We start from the raw sequence: 25,518 nt of genomic DNA, 5'->3' as shown, positions 1-25,518 counted from the left end.
GAGTCTAAAATAGATGGATCTAAATAAATGCCTCATAAGCATAAACTTCAACATGATCCTTATTGAGGCTAATGCCTCCATGCAAGCCGCTAGGACAAACGGAGACAAGCTAGACACTTGGCAATTCTGGAAAACAAACTAGAGCTAGTAGATTCAAAACATTATTTGCAATTTAGTGTTGGTCTAATGGCCTTTAGCTCTATGAGTTAGCCAAGCTACTAGAGGCAAGACTAGACCAATGGTGGTATAGCACTCATAATGCATATTGGCTTCCTCTATTGATTATCATGGAGGTGGACTACAATTGTATCCTATCTGATCATTCCCCTATCAATAACAATTGGACCAAGGGCATGCTTCTAGGTTCTTGGACTAGAAGCATCATTTCCCTTATTATGAAGCAAGAGTATTGTACTTAATTGAACCAATGGAGGCCAATCTTCGTAATGAGGTGCTGTATAAGATTTTCACCAAAGCTTGTGCTGTATAAGATTTTCACCAAAGCTTTGGCAAGAAGATTGGCACCACTAATGCAAAAATGCATTAATCCACATCGATATGCTTTTCTAAAATGGAGGAACATTCTAAACAATGTAAATGTGATCATGGCATCTGAATAGATATCAACTTCTATTTAATAATCAATCATCTTACAAATTCATGTAGAGAATCATGTTATTTGGGATTATTTGAGAAGGGACCAAGATGAGGGTTGTCGATCAAACTACAACATTCCGTGGCTTCATACAATAAATGCTCAAGGCTTCACCACAATGAATGACTCCCTGCTCAAGCCCTTGAATGTGCTTAGAGAGGTTATGCAAGGATGTCCCTTAAGCCCTTAGCTATTTATTTGCTTTAGCTACTCATCGACTTATCTCATTGATGAAGGATATAACACAAGAAGGTAAGCTAAAGAGCACCCAATATAGAGGGAAGCAACTCACTACCAAGTGTTTGCTAATGTCCTCATGATGTTGTAAGTAAACAAAACATTTAGAAAATGCTATGCAAATACTCAAGATCTATGGAAAATTAGCAAGTGTCAATATCAAATTCCAAAAGTCTTGTTTGATGCACTAAGGTCTACTTGTAAGATCTTAACCAGATTGGGATAGTAGCTAACAAAAGATTCATCTTCAAGCACCATGGGTTCCCCACCCATGGGACCATAGGCTAGTAGCTCAAGTAAAGCTAGTTGGATGTTGGATAAGTTAATAGAAGTCAATAGCTTGTAACTTTAAACTAAAAATTCTTAAAGTTTTAGTATTTCCAACTTAAAGATTTTACCTTCCTTCGATACATCAAAGTTAGAAACTACAAAAGGACTATGATTCACTCTTCAACAATTTCTTAGGAGGCAAATTTGGCAAATCAAGGTTTCTAGCACCTATTGGCACGGAGCACTTCACAAATTACCTTGAAGAGGGGTTTTTGCAAGTAATTAATACTAAGATGAAAGCAAATGCAATGGAACAAAGCTATCCAAAATTTATTAGGAGCAAAACACTACTTCAGATTTTACTTACCAATAGGAATTTTGCTACAAATGAGGTCTCAAAAGTTATGAAGTCCTTTTATCTCAAGCTATTTTTGAGTTATATGCTCCAATTTTGTCTCAAATTTGTTATCTTCATAGAGGAAGGTATTGTCAAAGAGCCCTCTTAACTTCACATGCCCAAGGCTATCTCTAGTAGATGGCCTTTTGGTCATACACCTTCCAACCCCCTCTAGCACATGGCCTAGGCAAAAAAGGATTTGCCTATAGTCTTTATAGGTCCTCCAATCCAACATGGATATATGTGGCTAGAGAAATCAATAGTGTGGTAGGGAGGGCCCCTAGATCAAAACAAAGAGACTTGCCCCCCTAATGTTAAGGATAACGAAATTTGTGGATTGCCTCCACACTCCAACAATCGAGAGTTATTTTAAGGATAGAACAAAAAAACATGGGATTAAGGTGTTTCTAAAAAACTCGACGACATTTTAGGGTTAGGGCCATTAAACTACCCTACAAAGTCATCACAAGGGCTCTACTCTACCAACAAGTTGAATCAAAGAAGGCTAATTGATGGTAGACGCCAACATGAAGTAAAAGCAATGGAACATGTGTTATGGAATGGATGCTAGAGCAACTAAGGGAGTCAAGTGAAGTTTCTTTCCCTCGATCAAGGCCTCCACTTTAAAGAGGGCAAACTTGGAAATGTATTTTCAAATAGGAAGAGGAAGTAAAATTAGGTTCACTTGTCTTCACACCCTCAAGGTTCTTATGCTCCACAAAATTTACAAGTCCAAAATTTGGCTTGCATATAAGGGGGTAAGAGAAGACATTGGGATAGAATCAAGAAGAAAACTAGATGATTTTGATACTGTGTATGGTTAGGACATTAGATAATAGCGATCTTGCTAGGATTGCAACTTTGCTAAAATAGCCACTGCCCCATAGTAATATGCAATATATAGTTTATAATCATTAATCAAGACCTATCTTCATGCACATAATGTTACTTTGTTATAGATATTTTTTACAAGGCCATCTAATGTGCCAATCCGTATTTAATGTGTGCCTCCCCTTTTATTGGCTTCCTTAATTTGTTTTTTAAACTTCCATTTGCAAGTCTGTCCTTATCATTCCACTGTGATTTTTAATTTAAACCATTTCCTTTCCAAATCTTGCTTTATTGCTTCCATCTTCAAATTTTTTGTTGTGGCACTGATAAGCCCTTAGTACTTTGATCTAATACAAGGAGTTCTATTGTCAAACTTTCAATTCCATATCCTTTAGCTCTCAAGTCCATTTTGGTGACAATTTAGACAATTGCTTTGTGTCATACACTATTGAGATCTTGTTATGAAAATTAAACCTTCTTCAAAAAGGCACATTATCCTCCAGCCCCTTTTCTTTTAACCCTCAAATCCAAGCCTTCATCTCCATTCCCTGGCTTCTAATATTGTGAGAAACCATGGTGTACAGCTAGTAAATGTAGGCAGCTTAGGTTTCTAGAGGCATTATTCTTTGGGTGATTCCTCTCTTCACACCAGATTTTATTCCTCTCCTTCTCACCCACAATCATCACTGAACTGTCCATTGACTTGCCCAGTAGATTTGCCTCATCAGATCAAGACCTTTCTGCATTTCACCATCCTAAGTTGTTTGGACTCGGCTAGATCCTGCTGTTACATATACAAGTAACTAGGGCAAAGAAAACCTGCATTCCCAATCCAACTGTTTGTACACATTCAGATCAAGAATGCCAAAATTTAAGCAATCATCTAAACAGAACACTATTTACCAAACTGTCACAGTACCACCTGCCTAGAAGTGCAGTACCATTATTCTGTGTGAACTTCTCAACTGTATACACTGTCTTACCAGAGCAAAGATCAAACCTTACGTTTACAGGAGCTTCAATTTAGGATTTGGATATACAGAAGCCTGTGTAAGAATCCAATTGCATGAAAATTCTGATTCACTCTAACAACTAGCATAATATCTGGTGTGCTTTATCATAGCTCAATCAAGTGCAACTACTCAAATTGCCGAATGAAAAATTTTGCCATAACAAAATGTCATGGAGCGTGAAGACTTGCAATGTCACATGCACATTGGCATAGACAAATCCATCACATCATATACAGTAAAGCGCCTTAAGAATGTTGATCCATAGTGTTTTACATTTCAAAACCACCTCACAATATAGTATGTTCTGCATTAGATCATTGCTCTACCGAACTCGAACCACTCAGATCACCCTTAAAAATATCATGTGCAAAGATTCAACAAGGAAGCACATTAGCATTTACAAGCATCAAATAAATAGAAAGATGTCCAGTTGAGACCCTTGAGGAAATTGTATAGCAACAAAAAATCAATCAATTTGTGTGATGATACAGATCTCACCCACTAGGAAGCAATCAAGTGTCCAAACACCTATGCACCCTGTGCACATAAACTGGTGGATCTGTTCCTCGGTCTGAGAAATTCCATCACAACATATGGCAAAACATGTCAAACAACCTTAGCACATTCAGTTGCCTCCACCAAAAAGATAGCCGAGGGATGACCCACCACCAGGGGCAGAGTGAACTTTTGTAGATGGACGATCCTGCAACCGTGTGTACAGAGCTTAGTAACAGATTACTAATAGCCATCACACAGACAACACTAACTAATATCCACAATTGCATGTGGGGATAACCCAACCATCGACCAAAGACATCTCAACAAATGCCAAATCAGGGATCATGAAATACTGATACCATATACTAGAAAGCTCAAAACAGATAGTACCAGGGCAACAGAGTAGGCTTTCAAAAGCATTTGTACAGCAGCTACAAAGAAAAAATGTTCTTTGACATACAAACATACAAGGGAGCCATTGTAGGATTAGCTATTTCATCACAATTGCTCAGAATCAACAGCATAAATGATGACACTCACCGTGATAAAGTTCCCTGTGTTTTGACCATCGGCACGATGGTAATTGTTAGGGTTGCTTCCAAGCTTACCTGCTGCAATGTCTGGATTCACTCCAATCTCACCACTGACCGGAGATACGGCACTTCTGGTCAGGCCAGCAGGGGCTTGGTTCACTGGCGGAGAGATCTCATTTGCTGCTGGGACAGCTGTTTTGGGAACCACCACTGCGGCGTCAGCCTTTGGTGGCTCATCAGATCCGAATAGGTAGCCCAGAGAGCTCTGGCCACCGCCGCTGCTGACACCACGTCCCATGTCTTATGAACGCTGTCAAATGTGGCATCAATGTGAGTCAAAACTAATAGGATACGGCCAGGTGCAAGATCCACCTGCGAATTCAGATCAGACATGCAAATACCAAAGACAAAGAGATCCGCTAGAAAACGTTGATAAAAGCGACAGCATGCCATACGTGATAGTATCCATCTAGGGCATCAATAAGATGCTAGGGCATGAAAGCTTAAAAGATAGGAACAGCTCAGAGAATACAGCTAGTTGCAGGAGTAAGAATGGAAAGGTCGGGGGGATCTCTCTCTCTCTCTCTCTTTCTCTCTCTCAGTGCAAATGAAGACCTTGAACCTTAATTAATGTACAAAAACTAAACGACAGGAGGGCGGAAGAGGAAGAGACGCATACCAGGTTGCTGACACGCCTATAAGGCCAAATGACGAGGAAAGCAGAGAAGCAGAGCTGAGAGAGAGAGAGAGAGAGAGAGAGAGAGAGAGAGGCAGCAACAGCAGAAAGAGAGGGTGATGTGAGGAAGCAGACAAGCAAGAAGAACAGGGACGCCTTTGTGGTTAAAAGGAGTTCACGGGTGAAGAAGAAACTCGGAACCGGTTCTGCCTATCGTCACGTGTGAATGCGTCCTGTTGTGAACCAGCTGCACAGCCTGCCCAATAGCCCGCTCTTTTCCAAATTCCCTTGGGTTTTTCTTCAATGTTGAACGTCACGACTCAAGAGCTTCTACTCGAGAGGCACCACATACCTAGCTAGGTGCACTCAAGGGCAGGGGCCTGCTCGCCCAAGAGATAAGGAGCCCTTTCCCTTGTTTTTTACTACACTATTCAACATCATAAGTTTTTTGAATGGAGATCGACGATGGCAACGACTTGTACTATGTACATCGCTATAAAGTCCGCCCTTATCGCGTGGAATATCTTAGGTGCATGCTTAGACTTGAGGAAGAGTGAATGTAAGAGGCTTGTTAAGAGAAGAGGGCCTAATGTACTATGTTACAAGAAATCAAAATCCTAGAGTGGAGATGGGAAGAAGGATGAATTTTAGGAATACATGTGCATCTCTACATGTAGAATAGGAAAAGGAGGGACTCTTATGCTAGTTAAGGATTTACGAAGACCTAGATGTTTCATGAAGGATGATGGAGGTTGTTTTCTTATTGGTGCCATCATGGAAGAGAAGGAGGAGGTGCAGCTTGTATCAATGTATGCACCAAATAATGCAAGCAAAAGACCCTATCAATGGAAATAAATCAAGGGGCTAATGTCACAATGTCCCATGTTGCTAGTTGAGGATTTCAACATGGCACTAAGTGATGGGAATGGGTCCCACGCTTTGTACACCATGTCCACTGAGGAAATAAGTACATGGGATTCCCTTTGAATGTCTCATAATTTGGTCAACATGTGCCACATTTCAGGATATGGTAATTAAAGGGCATATACCTAGCATAATCATTAAAGGGATGTTAATTGCTGAGCAACCTAATTGGATTGTGCCTATCACATCAAAGTTTGTGGCAAACTGGCTCTAAGTTCAAAGGTCCAAGTACTCTCGAAGATTTGTATCTCTAACCATGTCTCTTTGGAAATAACATGTAAAGTAGTTAGAAATCAACCTGTTAATCATGGCATGTCGCCATTTAAGCTAAACGTATCCTTTAATACGGTCATCTAAAGTGGATCGAAAACTAGTAGACTAGAAGCCTATACACTGATCCTTTCAAAAGAATAGAAAATTATGTCAATGTTACAATCTCCTACTCTGAGCAATATGGTTGAGGTAGAGCTCAAGCTAGTAGGGCTTCCTTGGATGCGATCATTTACTATTGTGCGTCTTTATTTGGTGTGTTGCTCTTTAACCTAACGATTCTATTCTTATTGGCTCATACAAGAGGTTGACAATTACATTAAAGCTAAAGAAAGATACCAAATTGATGGTCTTAATGTGCAATCAAAGGCGGATTTGATTGAGAGAACACTAAACCATACAGCTTTTCCATCTCGAAAGCCTTTGTTAAGCATCTATCGATTATTGTTGGCCAAGTTACTCAAACACTAGAAGGGTATATGGAAGCATTATATAGATTCCTAACACCATGCATTATAAGGATTCATGAGGACATTCCCTCTTTGATAGCTAGGCCTTCTTCTAAAGATGAGTTATCTTGTATAGAACATGAAGGTTGGTAAGTCCATAGCTTGAATGACCTACCGGTTGAGTTCTACCAAACATTACAAGAGATGTGCAACAAAGATGTTTGTGAGTATGCTAACCATTTAGAAAGGTAGGGTTATGCATGAATCTATTAATCATGGAATGATTTAGTTGATACCAAAATCAATTGACACTATTCATCATCAATGGTAGCCTTTAACAATGTTGAACATGTGCTATACAATAATAGCCAAGGCCATTGCACTGAGGATCAAGTATTTGCTACCTAAGGTTCTTCATAGGAACTAGTAAGGATTTCTACATGGAAATCATATCATGATGCTATCCTCAATCTAGATTGCACAATTGATATAGCACTAGAGAGAGATGCCTAATGTGTCCAAATCAACATGGATATAAATAAAGCCTATGATAGAATAAGGTAGGATTTTATAATTGCCACAATTGAATGGATGGAGTTTGGTACTCCCTTTTGCAAGATGATTAATGCCACAATAGTGGTTAACGTCAACAGTTTGATTTCTCATTTCTTTCATCTCAAAAGGTTAGTGAGGCAAGGGTGTCCTTTAGCATCCCTCCTCTTTGATGCCATTATTAATCCATTGGTAAGAATGATTGACTTTAAGATAGAGCAAGGCTAACTCAAAGGATTACCTTTTACCAAATGGTACCTTACATTAGTGGAGATTTGGACTCAAGTTTGGGCCTTTTAATTTTAGAAAGAGAAAGCCTCTTAACCAATAAGGAGAGAGTCACCATTACAATAAATTTGGGATTTTCCAATTTTGAAGTCTTTTATCTCATATTTAAAGATTCTTTAAATAAAGTATTTTTATGTATTTTTTGAACACAAATTCATGGAAGCAAAATTACAATAGATATTGGTACAATCAAAGGTACTAGATGGAGACATTTCTTATCAATCTTGCATAACCTTGTAGTCTCCTAGTTATGTTCTCGAAATTCTTAAATAATACATCCAAGCATCTTCCCTCCATTGTAGTATCCCTCTCTTTTTCTTGAAAATCTAAAACAACTCAACAAAGTGTATGCCCTCCCTTCATTTTTGCATAGGTTTTGCTATTCTCTCTTTTCACTCAATATCTTCTTCTGTTGTATCTTCTATTTCAATGAAACCTTCATGTTCTCAACGTCCTTTCTTTTTTATTAAAGTAATGACAACATATACAAATTTGATCTTAACAACAATATGTAGATTCCTACTACCATCTTTGTTGGTTCTTAGGTCATGTTGCAAATAAAGAAGAGGAAAAGCTGTGGAAATGATTTCATTTGACACTTATAAGGGGCAAATCAAGAATTTCAAGTTTGAAGAATTAGGGGAAAAATCCAACTAGGTGCTTATACAACATGCATATATGCACTTAGAACTATGCTTACATAATTGGCCCATTAACATGCCATACCATAGACCAAACTATAAGTTTTATGTATTTCAATAGGTTTCAAACTAGGTTTTATGTTCTAGGAATTCATTGAAGTTTCTCTATGTTTGCAAATATGTATCCATCAAACCTCAAAGATTGGCAACCTATCGAAAGCGTAATGGAATCTTTCATGCATTTCATGGCTCAAATTTCAACTAGGTGCTTATACAACATGCATATATGCACTTAGAACTGTGCTTACATAATTGGCCCATTGACATGCCATACCATAGACCAAACTATAAGTTTAATGTATTTCAATAGGCTTCAAACTAGGTTTTATGTTCTAGGAATTCATTGAAGTTTCTCCATGTTTGCAAATATATATCCATCAAACCTCAAAGATTGGCAACTATATATCCATCAAACCTCAAATATTGGCAACCTATCGAAAGCATAATGGAATCTTTCATGCATTTCATGGCTCTATTAGCGAGAAATTGTACAAAAAGTAACCTCAAATGAATTATTGGCTAAGGATGTGGTTTTCTTTTATGATAAATTTTACAATTCACTATCAACCATGATAGGATATGGAGCTAAAAGTAGTAAAATAGTGAGTATATGGAAAAAAAGATCTTGATAGAAAAATATCATTCTTATGAATAAACAAATTTAGATATGTTATACCTTAATACAACAAGAAGGATGGATTCATTTACTTCTCTCCTCTTATCCTTTAGGATCTACACCCATTCCGAGTTCAAAAAAATAATCATTTCTCTTGGCTATGTCACTAGGTAAAAAGCAATATGCATTCAAACATGCTGAAAAGCATGTCAAAAACCTTATCCTCTAGAGGTCCTAAATGCTCCTCTTCTTTTTCTTCTGCTTTCTTCCTCTTATGCTCCCTCCATTTCTCTACTTCTTTCTCTACAGTCCTTTCCTCCTTCTCATGTCGTCTTGTGTCTCTCTAATGAGTGACATCCTCCACTTTAGGACGTGTGCCCTCCTTCTCATGTCGTCTTGTGTCTCTCTAATGAGTGACATCCTCCACTTTAGGACGTGTGCCCTTCTTCTTCATGTATGGTGGTACATTAAGAATATTATATGTCTTCTCATCTGTAAGAGCAGCTAGCTCCAAAATCTTGGAGAATCTATATCTCAATCTTCATAGGATAATCATATCCTTATCCATAAGCATCACTTTATATGCATGGGTAGCACTGATGCATGCATCCTAGAAAAATTTCATTAAGAAGTCATTTGTAGCCTCCTACATGCAAATAAGGGCACTCCTTATCCACCTAAAGCTATCGCGACTATGTCTATCACATGACCACTCTTTGGAATGGCAACTTTGGAACTACATTATCAAGAGCTTTCATTGCCTTTCCGATTTCCCTAAGACATATTTCACCTTGTGAAAATCACATGCTTTTTCGGTGGCTTGGATGGCTTAGAGAGCTGATGGACCTTCTCGGTAGTGTTACTAGGATCATCAACCTTCTGCTTTCTTGTAGTAGCCTTAGTTCTAGCCATAGCTCAACAAAACAAACTACAACAATATGATTGTTGAGGTTCAAGCTCATGATCACTAACATCGACTCTACCTTGATGGCCATAGTCTTAGCTATTGTCATCTATCATGTATGTCCAATAAATGAGTAAGAGACTCAACTGTAGTTAGTGACATAGTCAGCTAGTAGGCTAGATTGCTAAGTGTATGTGACTAGACTTTAGTCTATGAGTTATGAATAATGAAGAGAAGAACATGAGAGTACTCTACTCTGTGTGTGGGCTTCCAATGTCCATGTCTTTTTTTCTTTCCCTCTAAAACTTTGACATGGTATCAAAGCCAAGTTAGCTTGGCTTCGTGGTACAAAAGAGCTCAGACTTGAAGGATCTGGAAGCTAGAAGGTGATTGTGACCTGCAGCTTGAGAAGGAACCCTGTAGAGGTTCATTGATAGCCATAGCTTGCACTTGATGTGGTATGTATCAGTGTTTCTAGAGTTCACATCTGATAGAGCCTATTGAGGCCTGCAAAGGGGGTTCATTAGCTTGTATTAGAGCTCTAGAGTGTGTGCATTAAGGCCAGCATTTGGAGTAGTATAGCCATGCCATCAAATCAGTGTGTTCTTGCAGCAGTCCATTTTTTGCAGAAGCCATATCTTATAGCAAAAATGGATTTTGGAGAAACGGTTTGTGATCCCTACCTATTTTGAGGTGGTCTACAATTTTGCAAAAGAAAAAAAATTCAAATTCTTCACAAATTTTGAGATATTTAGCACAGACATGTACTGACTGGTTGTTTACTACAAGAACAATAGGTGTTTTCAGGCTTCTTGACATTTATACACATTGACAACCTTGGCAAAGGCATTGGTTGCTCTCTGGGCATTCACGGCTTTCATTTGGCATCAAGTTGAGCTTCCTAAGTTCAGCCATTGGCTATGTACATTAGATAGAATGCTAGAAACTTTGCATTCAATAAGTATTTGATGTGTTGATGCTTCAATAAAGCCTCTGTAATGGAATATTGACGCTTGATTGCTCTGGGATGATATCTGAAATGGTTTGAGCAATGATTGCTCTATTTTGAGCTAATATAATACTGGTTACTAAAGCATATCTGTTGGTTATAGTAGGCTATTGTTTGTCATTGATAGTAAGAGGATTTGTCTTCATGTTGGCATGGTTTTTTGTTCCCATAAAGCGATTAGCTACTGTCTGAGTACTCCATCTAGATATATTGACTCTATAGATATCATATATGCATATGGACATGTCTATGGGATGTTGTGGGCTGTAAATACTCTAAATCTAGACTGATTTCACTATTGTTGGTTATGCAGTGGGCTGGTTGTCTATAGTCTTTATCTAGCATTGTTATTGCCTATCTGAACTACTATTGAAGCTTGTATGCACATGCATTCAACCCCAGAGGTTATGGTATATGTTGGAGATGGTTTGAGGCTGTTTTGAGCTGGAAATACTTCAGTTTGTGCAAATGATTTATGGCTTGTAAATACAAACTATTGTTTGCCATAAATGATTGGAAAACACCTATATTAAATGAATGCAATGCCAATGTATCTAGATGTTTTGCTACATGTTTGGGGATGTTTTTGGCATGTTTGTGAGCTGAGATACCCTGGTTATTATTGAGAATTACTGTTACATGTTCTTGGACTGAAACTCTCATAAACAATTGAGTGGTTTTTAGGGAGTCTGGCACTTATAAGTGGTATATGACACTGAATACTATAATTGTAGATATGGCAAATGCTCAAGGCATTGACAATATCACTCAAAATTGTGGGAGAGAAGCTGGATGATAAAAACTTTGCCTTGTGGAAGTTCAGGATGCAAAATTTATTGATTAGCTGAGGCTATTGGGATTTATGCATGGGGAGCTTAAGCAGAACCTGAATTACCTGAATGGAATCCAACTCATGATCAGCGAAGAGCTCACCGCCAGTGGTTGGAAAGAGCAAGCAAAGTGTTACATCGGTTCTCTTTATGCATTATTGATGTGATGGCTATGCAAACTACAAGTTGTCAGTCCCCAAAGGATGCTTGGGATATTCTCATGAAGAATTATGGCAATGTTACTCATACAAGGAAGATACAAGTGAAACAGCAATTTAATAATATGTCTAGAAATGGCAGGAGCATCCAAGATTATACGACAGGGATAAAAACCATAGTAGACCAACTTGCTACTATTGGTTTTGAAGTGTCAGAGAATGATAGGATTACAGTTACATTGAATGGATTAGGCAAGGAGTATAAGGCATTTGACACATCGATATCTGTGAGAGTAGAACCTCCTAACTAGGATGAGTTGCTCTATTACTGCATAAGGAAGTTAAACTTGGATTGAACATTAGTTTTAGTACCTCTCAGGGAAGAGAAACTATAGTTTACTCTAGTCAACATGCTAGAGGTGGCAGAGGCTGTGGATCTTTTCGAGGTTGAGGGGACACTCAGAATGCACATGGGCAGCAGTAGCAAAATACATGGCAGAGTTCTAATGTGCAAGGTCAATGCATATTTGGATCCTTTCGAGGCAAGGGGAGATCACCTAGAGGCAGAGGTGGCTCATGGTAGTCACATGATCAATCTAACAGAGATAAAGACAGAAATTATGCATCTTCTAGTGGTACATAGGATAATCATGGAGATAGATTGTTTGCTATGTTTCTAAGAATATGCCTAAGCCAGACAAGGATGAAAAGTGGTATATAGACTCAAGGGCATCTAATCACATGACTCCACGCACGGTGAATGGTTTGACGAGTTAGTAGCAGGATCTCATGGATATGTTTGCATTGGTGATGACACAACATGATATTCAGCATACAAGTGTGGTTTCCCTGATTATGCATGATGGCAAGGAAAAGAGTTTACATGATGTATTACATGTACCTTCAATCTCTAAGAACCTATTGTGTCTGTTGGTTAGATGGTAGAATAGAATTTATAGGCAAGATTCAACAAGGATGATTGCTTTATTGAAGAGTGCAGAAATGGCTATAAATTGATTCCTAGAGGTAGAAGAGATGGCAGGATGTTCACACTTGATGTGTCTATTTCTGAGTTGAAAGTAGCCATGTTTTCCCACGATAGTGGAGAAGTTTGAGATGTAGAAATCTGGCACAAATACATTGGTCATGTAATATATTCAGAGGTTGAAAAATATGCAATAAAAGTAGGTTGTATTTGGCTTTCCAAAGTTCAAGTAAAATGATTTAGGACATGTTTGTTCCGCCTGTCAATTTGGAAAATAGGCAAGGTTTCCATTTATGTGGCATGTCAAAAATAGTTCTTGACCTTTGCAATTGATACATACGGATGTTTGGGGTCCATCCCATAATGCTTCTTTTGGTGGAGCCAGGTATTATGTATCGTTCATTGATTATTTCAGCCGATATACATGGTTGTACATTCTAAAACACAAGGATGAGGTACTTGATGTATTCAAGGATTTTAAGAAACACGCTAAAAATGAGTTTGGTTGCTACATTTCATGTTTGAGGTCTGATGGAGGTGGAGAATATGTCTCTAAAGAGTTTAATATGTAGTTAACCAAATATGGCATAAAAAGGCAGCTCACATTCATGTAATTACACACCTTAGTAGAATGGCGTGGCTAAGCAAAAGAATCGTGTCATTATGGAAGTTGCTAGGGCAATGCTCAATGAAAAGAATATGCCAAATGGATATTGGGATGAAGCAATGGTTATTGCAATCTATGTATTGAATCGAACACCTACAATTGGAATTCATGATTTGACTCCGTATAAGAAATTGTATAAGCACAAACCTAGCATCAGCCACCTTAAAGTGTTTGGTTGCATTGCTTATGTTCATGTGCCTGATGAAAAGAGAAGGAAATTAGACCCCAAGGCAGTAAAGAGTGTTTCTTGAATATGCACAAGACAAAAAGGCCTACAAGTGCTATAATTCGTCTACTCGAGAGACTTTGATAAGTAGAGATGTAGCTCTACTCATTGTAATGAAAGAGACCTAACTATCCTAACTAAGGGGAAGGAGAGAGAGAAGGACTGCAGGAGGAGGGAGAGGAGAGAGAAAGGCAAGAAGAAGAGAGAGAAAGAGGGAAATAAGGAAGAAGAAGAGGAAGAAGAAGAAGAAGAAGCCATGGAAGCTTGAGAAGGTGAAAAGAGAGTTTCTTGATAATTTCTGTGTGTCCTCAAAATACCCTCTTACACCGTATATACTGTTAGGGTGATTGGTATGTTCCCATGCCATGTTCCCGTGATCCGCGTTCATTACAAACCATCCCGTCTCATCGAGTTTTTGTCCTAAAAAACAAGGGATGTAGTCATGGACTGTAAGGGTATGCTGTAGGAAATTAGCCATAACTTTGTGTGAGAAACTCCGAATGGGACAGTTGAGGTGTCCTTACAGAGCCCATGAGATGTACTTTCAGCCCATGTGGGTGTGGCGGGGCTGCAATCAAGTCAGGACCAAAACTGTTACAAAATAGAGGGCTGTCCAGGAATTACTAGTGTGCTCTCCCAAATGGTATGGCTGGAGAAAAACAGCTGTAACTTCCACTAGGGAACTCCAATTGGGGCAAGTAAGGTGTTAGCACGGAGCCCTCGAGGTGTACTTTCAGTCCATGTATGGAGAATGATGGGCCTGAAAATGGACTAGGACCAAAACTGGTGCAAAATTGGTGGTTGTCCAGATGCAGACTACAGTCCAAAACAGGTGTCATTGTTAAGTTCCAGCCAATACGGCCTCCTTGAGGTGTGAAAATTCAAACAAAATAGATGCTGGGCACCAAGAGGCTTCCTCTATTGGTAGGCCTTGCCATTTGATCAGGTATTCATGTATGGAACGGGTGCGGAGTTGCTTTTCACGTTGCCCAATGACCGCTTCAGGAATATACTGGATAAGGCCCTCCTCATCTATGGGTGGTAGCTCCTCTACATGATCTTTGGGAGTGCCAATGAAAGGTTTCAATTGGCTCACATGAAAGACATCATGGATCTTAGTAGTGGGAGGGAGTTGGAGACAGTAAGCCAAGTCCCCGACCTTCTTAATGATTTTGTAGGGCCCATAGTAATGGTGTGCCAACTTGTTGCAAGAACCGTCCTTTAGTGTAGCATAACGGGACTTGGGGACCTTGAGGAGTACCAATTCACCCTCTTGAAAGTTAAGGGGTCTTCTTTTTGCATCAGCATGGAGCTTCATGTGCTCTTGAGCCCTTTTGAGGTTTACCTTGCATTGTTGAAGTAAAGCTTGCATGTAGTCGAACTCTTCTTTTCCAAGGGGGTTGAGATTTTCATTGAAGATCACGGTAGGAAGGGGCACCCAATAACCATACAATGCTTCGAAGGGAGAGACTCAAATGCTCGAATGAGTGGAGTTGTTGTAAGAAAATTCAGCCAAGTGCAGCCATACATCCCAAGAATTCTGCACGTCATGACAAAAATGTCGCAAATAGGTTTCAAGCTACTTATTGACTCTCTTGGTCTGCCCATCCGTTTGGGGATGATAGGCTGTAAATGGAGCTAAATTGGTCCCCGTGGAGCTGAAAATTGTCCGCCAAAACTGACTCATAAATTTGGTGTCCCGGTCATGTACTATGACGTGGGGTAAGCCATGCAACTTAAAAACATGCTCCATAAACTGAGTGGCAACTTGAGATGCTGTAAATTGGGATTTTGTAGGGATGAAATGGGCTGCTTTAGTGAGTCGGTCAACTACCACATATATGCTATCCCAACCCTTCTTGGTTGTAGGTAAACCAGTGAAATCCATGGTAATGTGGGTCCATTTTCCTTCGGGGATAGGTAAGGGCTGCAACAATCCACCCGGTTTAAGAGTGCTATTTTTATTTTGTTGACAAGGCACACATCTAGATACAAAGTCTTTAACATCCCGCCATAGGCCTTTCCAATGGAAGCTTTTTGAAACTCGGTCATATGTTTTGAAGACCCCTAAGTGGCCAGCAATCGGTGAAGAATGCATCTCTTCAAGGATCCTTTGGGTGAAAGGAGAGGCATGGGGAATCACAATACGGCCATGGATCCAAATGAGGCCGTTGTGGAGCTGATATTGGGAGTTGTCATCCATGACACCTTGCTGTAATTTCTGGAAAAGAGGGCTGAATTTAGCATCAAGTAAGTATGCCTCTTGGAGTTCTTCAATCCAATCATGGTGGAGTTCAGTGATGGATGAAACCTTGCATGCTCACATGCGAGAGAGTGCATCAGCCACTACATTGTCCTTGCCACAGGTGTGGGTAATCTCAAAGTCATAGTTTTGTAGGGTAGCCACCCATCTAAGTTGTTTGGGAGTGAGGTTGGGCTGAGTCAAGAAGTATTTGAGCACACAGTGGTCACTTTTCACCTTAAATCTATTGCCATACAAGTAGTGATGCCACTTTTTGATAGCATGAATGACTGCCAACATCTCCTAATCATAGACATGCAACTCTCTCTCTCTTTATCATCCAATTTTCGGCTCTCAAATGCTATTACCCCGTGTTCTTGCAGCAAGACTGCACTAATACCGTGTCCACTGGCATCACACTGGATGGTAAAATCCTTTGAAAAGTCGAGACATACAAGGATGGGGGCTGAAGTGAGCAAGTCTTTCAGCTACTAAAAACTGCAGTCAACCAATTCATCCCATAGGAAAGCCTCTTTTTTCAGCCTGTCTGTTAATGGGGTTGCAATTGTGGCATAATGGCGAATAAATCTTCGATAAAAAGAGGAGAGGCCAAGAAAACCACGCAAGGAGGTAGTGGTAGTGGGGGTGGGCCACTCCTGGACACATTGCACTTTCTTAGGATTAGCTTGGATGCCTTTTTCACTAACAATGTGTCCCAAGTACTCAACCTCTGTTTGCATGAAGACACACTTGCTTTCTTTGGCAAATAGTCGGTGCTCTCTTAGTACATCAAAAATTTGCCTGACATGTTTCAGATGCTCATGCAGTGACTTACTGTAAATGAGTATATCATCAAAGAATACCAACACAAACTGGAAAAGCCATGGCTGCAATATTTTGTTCATTAAGCTCTGAAATGTGGCGGGTGCATTAGTGAGCCTAAATGGCATGACAAGGAAATGGTACAAGCCACGATCAGTCCGAAAGGCTGTTTTGACTTCATCACCCACCCTCATTATGATTTGGTGGTAACCGGATCGCAAATCAATCTTGGTGAAGTAGCGTGCTCCCTTGAGTTCATCAAGCAAGTCATCAATTCGAGGGATGGAGTATCTATTTTTGACAGTGATCTTATTGAGATCACGGTAGTCAATGGACAACCGAAAGGATCTGTTCTTTTTCTTAACCAATAGAACTGGAGAGGCATAAGGGGAAGAGCTAGGCTCTATGAATCCCATTTCAGTGAGCTCCTTGACTTGCTTTGCTGCTTCCTCTCTCTCACATTCAGAGAGTCGATATGGGGGTTTATTGATGGGCTTGGCATGGGGCTCCAAGTCAATCAGGTGATCCACCGATCTCTGAGGGGGAAGGGTAGTGGGGGGCTGAAATAGGTCCTCATATTCAGCCAAAAGCGCTTTTAGTGCTGCATTTTGCTTCCCCAAGGTGTGTTGGTCATCATTATCCTTATGCAAGTGCAAGACAAAGATTTGGGAGCGTTTCTTGAATTCCTTTTTGACTTGTCTTGCTGTTATAAGCTGAAAATCTGCAATTTCTTTGATTCCCTCCAAGTGTACAAGCTGCCATATACAGCTGAGAGAAGTCCATAGAGATTTTTCCCAACCGCTGAAGCCAATCACATCCCAAAACAACATCCACGAGGCCCATATCAAGGGTAATTAAGTCCACCTTTGCTGTGTAATTTTCGGCCAGCATAAGAGACACTTGTGTGCATACATGGGGGCTCACTTCCTCATTTCCATTGGCCACTTGAACCCGGAGGTTGCTGTAATTCAGTGGGAACACATGTCAAACGGCCAAGAGTCGATTTATTCACAAAACTATAAGAGTGGCTAGAGTTAATTAATAGAAAATAATTGAGGATTTAGTGGTTTGATCAATGGAGTCTTCAGTGGGTCCAAAAAAGTAGCTTGCTCAATTGTTGGTAGAAATAGAGAGAGAGATGCATAGCTAGTGCAAGGAGTAGAGAGATCACTCAACTAGCATGGAATTGAGAGAGTTTTTTTATGTGGAGTGTATAATGGTGGCTAGAGTGAATGGATAGAACAATTGAGAAAAAATTAGGTGATTTGGCAACTAGCAGTTTCAAAGAAAAACGATTGAGCTAAACACACAACAATCACGACATTGGAGGACTTCCATTGTTTCAAATGATGCAACTTGATTTGGTAACAATATCTTGTCTTCTTGATACTCCATTCTAACTAACCATGCATCCTTCTCTCCATCCCAAGAAAGCAAGAATAAAAGACTAGCTTGAAGGTATAGTAAACTCACTAACTTAAAACTCATGTTGTAGCCCAAAATCTTGAAGGCTCAAAGATGGTTCCATGAAGCAAGCAACACAATCCAATGCCATCGTTGCTTTGCATCCATCATTAAGTACACTATCATTGAGAGAAAAAGATCAAGAACAAGAGGGAGAGAAAGAAGATGAGGAGCTTCACCACCACACCAGATTCCTCACTCTCTCACAATCTCAAAATCTTACATGACTCCAAACTCAACCCTTTCACCCCATTAATGGGAAGAAAAAGAAGAAAAGTAAGAAGAAGATGTAGAGCTTTAGCTTCCCTCAGTACCTTGCACAAATACACCTCTCACATGCTCTCTCTCCCTCACTCTCAACAATGGAGCAATAAGAAGCAAATAGAAAACTCCAATAGTTGCACTACTAGATCTGTGTGGCATGGATGCACCAAGAGAGTAAATATAACAAAGACTTCCCACCCTTATATAAACCAAAATTTGGGTTTGGGTTAGGTTACTTCTCTAGGGTGGTGACCCATTTGCATTTTAGGGTTTGTGTCCCTTTTGCACTTTAGGATTTGCAAAACTGTGAATTAGGATTTGCACCCTTTTTTGTGCATCCTACCCACATTGTGGGATCTAGGCTAGTCAATCCTTGAAGCATGCTTTATCTTGGCCTAATTATACCTAGTCTATGCTATTCTGATTACAAATCATATGTGCAACCTAGACAATAGTTGTGGTTGTGACAAATATAACTACAGGTGCCAAATACAATGTGTATGGGGGTTCTCAAAAAATAATATAACCATGATAATAATGTATCCATGGATTAAAATAAGTACCCAAAATAATATATTGAAGCGCTCCAAAAATAATAATCCACCAAAAATATTCAACACTCACACTTTGACTGTTTTTGACTTGATGGCTTTGACTTTCTTTAACTTTGGCCTTCTCAAAATACCATTAAGATTACCCCCCTTCAAGATGAGTGCTAGTCCTATGGTACTCATATCAAATGTAGATATGGAATGTTAAGATGGTTGATAAAGTAGATCTAAAGAAGTAATGGTCCTGATGGAGAAGTGAGACTTGCTACTGGTGAAGAATTGTAGCTAATGAGATGATGACATGCTATATATGGTATAAATGATGGTGTTGGTATGGGGTAGATGGCAATTGATATTCTTGTTATTGACATAAGCTGTAGAAGATGGTATTGTGGATGACAGTACAATTGATTGATGGTCCATCTTATTAGATAGAGCTTGAATGGTCATGGAAAAGAAATAGGAGGTTATAGAAGATAGGATATTTAGCATTGAAGTAGAAGTGATGCTTCATGATTCTCCACATACTTTTATACACGTAAAGTCAAACCTCATGTGCATTCACTTCCTAGGGGAAAGTACTAGTCTTCTGCCTTGTGCATATGACAGAATATTGTTGGTTTGGGAGATGGGTCAAGCACCTAGGTGAGTCCAAAGTGTTGTCCCACACTTTAGGACCCAAAACCATAGATAGGTTATGGTGCAAATACTATATGAGTGTGTGGGCATATAGGCTAATATATAGTTAGAATATTGCTCCAATGATTCTTTAATGGACGATGACTATTAAAGAAAGAAATCTTGATCTTGATGAAGATGGGAATACTTATTATTGCTGAAGGAAAAGGAGTTGTTCTAGGAAAATTTGAAAGGGAGGAAGTCCAATCCAAGTAGCTCTTGAAGCACATGGTTCTCTGCTAGATCAAGATTTTGGTGTTGATTGACTGGCTAGCATTGAGGAAATGAGATAATGAAGTGGAAAGGAAAAAGATACAAGTGACTCAGGCACACATACCTAATTGAGGCAAGCCAATACTCCCTAGATATGTCTTGACCTTGATATGCTTAGATTAAATGTCATAGACATGGGGAAAAAGAGCTAGGGGGTTGTTGAGATATCGAGCTCCACTCGTGATACGCCAGGGTGACCGTTGTATATTTATGTCACCGACTTGTCAGTTGCAGACGCGGTTGGTACACCGCCCATGAATAATAGCTACATGATAGCTATCCCTATCTACTCTAGTTCGTGGCTCAGTTAGTATGCCACCTTAGTTAGTTGAGTTTGGTTTGAGACCCATATATAGGGTTCTTCTATTTCTTTGTACTTGAGTTCTTTTGGCTTACACAAAACTAAGAAGAGGAAAACTGTTTTCAGCCTCCACCCTTGTGTGTATTCCCCCATTGTGCAAGCAAGAAAGCTTCAAGCGAGACTCCTTCCTTCTCTCCCACAATCTTGACATGGTATCAGAGCCTTGTTCGTGGTAAGGAGCTCAAGAAAGCAAGCCAAGCTCGCGGTGGTCTGGTAAGAGGAGCAGTGTTGCTTTCATTTCCTGTTTTGGGAGCAGATCTCTGCAGGTAGCACAGCCGGAAATTGCAGGAGTGCATTGTCTCAGGTTGAGACGCCCTTCGCGGTGAAGCAAGAGGGCAGTATATGCTGCGGAAGTTTTTTTGATTTGAGGCCATTTCGGGGCCTGTTTTGCAGACGGAAGTTTTCTGCACGCACTCAGGAAAAGGCTCAGTTTTATGCTGTGCGACCACTGTTCTACAGGTCGGTGAAAAGTTACTGTAGAAATTGCATCGTATGCTTGTGCGCAGAGACATTGGGAGTTTCAGAATCATCCTTGGTTCCTGTTTATGCAAAATCGTCACTAGGAAGTGACTGTGTGGTCAAATACCACTTTCGCCAGTTTTGCAGATTTGCCCTTGTGAGGGTGAAGCTGTGTTTTTTGCAGTAACAGAATTTCTTGCAGTATTCTGTAATGGCATCTGATTCTCTTTCACAGATTGTCATTGAAAAGCTTGACAAGAACAACTTCCAGGCATGGAAGTTTAGAATGACGAATTTCCTTATGGGAAAAGGATATTGGGAATTTGTTGCAGGAAATGAAGAAGAACCAGTTCTTCCTGATGTTCCCAATCAACAACAAATGCAGGCATTTAAAACATGGCATGAGAGAGCCAGGAAAGTTATGTATTGGTTGTCTATCAGTATTTCAGACTCTATGATTGTGCATATTCAGGATGCAAGTACGCCAAAGGAGGCATGGGATACTTTGTCAAAAATGTATAGCACAAATACGTAAGCCAGGAAAATGCAGCTCAAGCAAGAGTTGCACAATGTGCAAAGAGAAAATATGAGCATCAACGACTACCACATGAAGGTGAAGAAGATTGCAGATGCACTTGCTTCCATTGGGTCGCCAGTGGAAGATGATGATTTAGTTTCCGTGACCTTGAATGGTCTAGGAAAGGATTATGCACAGTTTCGGACATCCATTTCAGTTCGTGAAAGATTTCCTGATTTTGAGGAGTTGATTGCTCTTCTAATTTCTGAGGAGCAAAGAAATGGTGGTGCATCTTCTTCAGGAGGAACTTCAAAAGAAGCTGTCTTCTACTCAAATGCTGGAAGAGGTAGAGGCAGAGGTAGAGGAGGCCGATTTGGAGGCCGTGGTAGAAATCAGAATATGCAGCAAACTCAAGAAAACCAGTCCTATGGAGGAGGACGTGGTAACTCTAGAGGCAGGGGGAGCCAAAGAGGTCGTGGTGGATGGCAAAGAGGCCAAAATGCAAACAGTAATGTTGAATGCTACTACTGTGGTAAAATGGGTCATATGGCTAAAGACTGCTATAAAAAGCAGAATGACATCATGAATGGAAAACTGCAACAAGGGAATTATGCATCTTCTAACAGACAGGGTGATGATAGAAATGAGCATTTGTTCATGGTGCAGCACATGAACAATTCTGTGACAAGTGCAGAAGAAAGCAATGATGTATGGTATGTTGACTCAGGTGGATCAAACCACATGACAGGTCATGCAGAATGGATGGAGGATGCAAGGAAAATGGAAAAACCAGGATTTGTGGAGACTGGTGATGATACTGCACATCCTATTGTGCAGGTTGGAAAAATTCCCTTGTCTATGCAGGATGGGAAAAAGAAATACCTGTCCGATGTATTTCATGTCCCGAATATCACCAAGAATCTGGTTTCTGTTGGTCAAATGGTTGAACAGGGCTTGCAGGTCAGATTTAATCCTCATGGATGCTTTGTTGAGGATATGAAAAATAAAGGTCGCTTGATAGCAAAAGGAAAGAAGAAGGGCAGAATGTTTACGTTGGATGCAGACATGTCTGAATTGAGTGCAGCAATGTTTGCACATGGGACCGGTGTAGTTGCAGATATTGATATCTGGCATAAACGCATTGGTCATGTTAATGTACAGCGACTTAAATCAATGCAGGCCCAAAATATTGTTGCAGGTTTGCCGAAATTCAAGGTTGCAGAAATGCATAAGGTATGTGAAGCCTGTCAGTTTGGAAAACAGGCAAGAAAACCATTTCCTAGACATGTTCAAGAGAGTGAGAAGCCATTGGAATTAATCCACTCTGATGTGTGGACAACTAAAGCTGCATCTCTTGGAGGCTGTCATTATTTTGTCAGTTTTATTGATGACTATAGCAGAAAAGTTTGGGTGTATTTTATGAAAAAGAAAAGTGAAGTTTTTGGGCATTTCAAAACTCTTAAAGCTATGGTTGAAAAAGAAACAGGCTTGCAGATAAAATGCCTAAGGTCAGATGGAGGGGGAGAATACCTCTCAAATGAGTTTGCAAGGTTCCTGCAGGAGCATGGCATAAAGCAGCAATATTCATGCAGTTATACCCCACAACAGAATGGAATTGCAGAAAGGAAAAACAGGCATATTGGAGAGGTATCTCGTGCCATGCTCAATGAAAAAGACTTGCCAGATTTTTATTGGGCTGAAGCAGTTGCTACAGCAGTCTACATAATGAACAGGACTCCCACTGCAGCAATACATGGAATGACTCCAGAGGAGAGGTATACTGGTAGGAAACCAGATATTTCTCATTTGAAAATTTTTGGTTGCATTGCCTATGTACATGTGCCAGATGAGCTGAGATCCAAGTTGGATCCAAAAGCTGAGAAGTGCATCTTTATTGGTTACTCTCTGCAGCAAAAAGGGTATAGATGCTATAACCCTTCTACTCGTAAGTTTACAGTGAGCAGAGATGTTGCTTTTGATGAGATGAGTAGCTGGTATAAACCAGTAAATGTGATTGATGATGAAGATGCACAAAATGGTAATGCTACACAGAATTCACAGCAGCAGTCACAAAATATTAGTGGACCTGGAGCGTCCTCTAGCAGTGGTTCACATTCTTCGCCATGGACAGGCAGATTGAGATTAGGAGAATCTTCTCAAAGCAATGCAGATAGTGGTATGCAGGTATCACGAAAAGGAAAAGAGAAGGTTGATCAGCCCATGTTTGATGTGAATGCAGGTCAATCTTATGTGGATGGTGAATCTAGTGGCTCAGAACAGAGCATTGATGATGAGTTGGGTATTCCTTCTATTGTTACACCTGGAGTAAGGAAGACCAGGGATGTTTTGAGAGCACCTGGGAGTGAACCTACTTTGCGCAGGTCTACGAGAGCTAGGTATCCTGTGGATAGGCTAAAATATGATGGATTTACAGCCATTCACTATGCATATATGGTCAAAGTGATACAGGAACCAGAACCCACATCTTTTGAGCAAGCCATGGGAAAAGAAAAATGGGAGAAAGCCATGGATGAAGAAATGGATGCCTTGGAAGCAAATGCTACATGGGAGTTAGTACCTTTGCCTAAAGGTAAGAATGCAATTGGCTGTAAGTGGGTTTATAAGGTGAAGCACAATGCTGATGGTTCTGTGAACAGATACAAGGCAAGATTAGTAGTCAAGGGGTATGCACAAACATATGGCATTGACTATGAAGAAACATTTAGTCCGGTTGCAAGGATGGCAACTGTAAGAGCAGTCATTGCTATGGCTGCATCAAAGGGATGGTCTTTACATCAGATGGATGTAAAGAATGCCTTCTTGCATGGTGATTTGCAAGAAGAGGTCTATATGGAGCAGCCACCAGGTTATGTGCATGCTGTTCATCCTGAGTTTGTTTGCAGGTTGAAGAAAGCCTTGTATGGCTTGAAGCAAGCACCTAGAGCATGGTCTGACAAGATAGGACAGTATCTTGTCACTATTGGCTTTCAGATTTCCAAGGCAGATTTCTCACTTTATGTGAGAAAAACAGAGAAAGGTATTATGCTACTTGTCATTTATGTTGATGATTTGATTATGACAGGTGACAGTGATGAAGATATCCTTCATGTGAAAATGCTATTGAAGCAGAAGTTTGAGATGAAGGATTTGGGAGAGCTGCGTTATTTCTTGGGCATTGAGGTGATTAGATCACCAAGTGGGATACAGCTCTTGCAGAGGCAGTATGGATTGGACATGCTGTCCAAATATGGGATGACAGGCTGTAAGCCTATTTCAGTTCCTTTGGAGCAAAATGTGAAGCTGAGCACAGATGCAGGTGAGCTTCTAGAAGACCCTACTATGTACAGACGCATAGTAGGAAGTTTGATTTATATGACTATTACCAGGCCAGATTTGAGCTATGCTGTTGGATTGGTAAGTCAGTTTATGCAGGCTCCAAGGAAACCACATTTGGATGCGGCTAGACGCATACTTAGGTATGTGAAGTCCACATTGCAGTATGGACTATTTTATGAGACTGGGGTTCAGATACAGTTGCATGGATACACTGATGCTGATTGGGCTGGTAGTATTTCTGATAGACGATCTACCAGTGGATATGTATTCTCTTTTGGGAGTGCTGCAGTCACTTGGAGCAGCAAGAAACAGCCTACAGTTGCCTTGTCGAGCACAGAGGCTGAGTACAGGGGTGCAGCAATGGCTGCATGTGAGGTAGCTTGGTTGCATAAGCTACTTTATGATATGCATCAGTCTACAGATGGGCCAGTTGTCATTTATTGTGACAACATGAGTAGTATACACTTGGCAAATAACCCAGTCTATCATGCTAGAACAAAGCACATTGAGGTGCATTATCACTATGTGCGGGAGAGAGTTTTACTAGGTCTTATTGATCTAGTTTATGTCAGCACAGAGGATCAGGTAGCTGACATATTTACGAAGGCATTGGGCGCAGAGAAGCTGCGCAAGTTCAGAGACCTGCTTGGTGTGCAAGAATTGGGATTGAGCTCGAGGGGGAGTGTTGAGATATCGAGCTCCACTCGTGATACGCCAGGGTGACCGTTGTATATTTATGTCACCGACTTGTCAGTTGCAGACGCGGTTGGTACACCGCCCATGAATAATAGCTACATGATAGCTATCCCTATCTACTCTAGTTCGTGGCTCAGTTAGTATGCCACCTTAGTTAGTTGAGTTT

At 40.2% G+C, this 25,518-nt stretch overlaps 1 protein-coding gene across 2 annotated transcripts; it reads right to left on the bottom strand.

Annotated features, from left to right (window-relative positions):
• Positions 1-3,793: 3,793 nt before the first annotated feature.
• Positions 3,794-5,277, bottom strand: LOC148029298 (protein SPIRAL1-like 2). 2 transcript variants are annotated; one of them, XM_087688073.1, is made up of 3 exons: positions 5,114-5,277; positions 4,442-4,744; positions 3,794-4,106 (listed from the first exon to the last, which is right to left on the bottom strand). In XM_087688073.1, exons 2-3 carry the CDS (start codon positions 4,730-4,732, stop codon positions 4,029-4,031), a joined length of 369 nt encoding a protein of 122 aa, XP_087544199.1. In that variant the 5' UTR covers positions 4,733-4,744; positions 5,114-5,277; the 3' UTR covers positions 3,794-4,028. The 2 variants fall into 2 exon arrangements, with proteins under 2 accessions (XP_087544199.1, XP_087544200.1); XM_087688074.1 differs by lacking the exon at positions 5,114-5,277 and adding an exon at positions 4,890-5,024.
• Between the last annotated feature and the right edge of the window lie 20,241 nt (positions 5,278-25,518).

This window comes from Lygodium microphyllum, chromosome 11 (genome assembly GCF_053477565.2).
Source record: "Lygodium microphyllum isolate KBCC chromosome 11, Lygodium_microphyllum_v1.1.10, whole genome shotgun sequence".
In the NCBI taxonomy this organism is placed as follows: Eukaryota; Viridiplantae; Streptophyta; class Polypodiopsida; order Schizaeales; family Lygodiaceae; genus Lygodium; species Lygodium microphyllum.
This window is presented reverse-complemented; position numbering and strand designations above follow the sequence as displayed.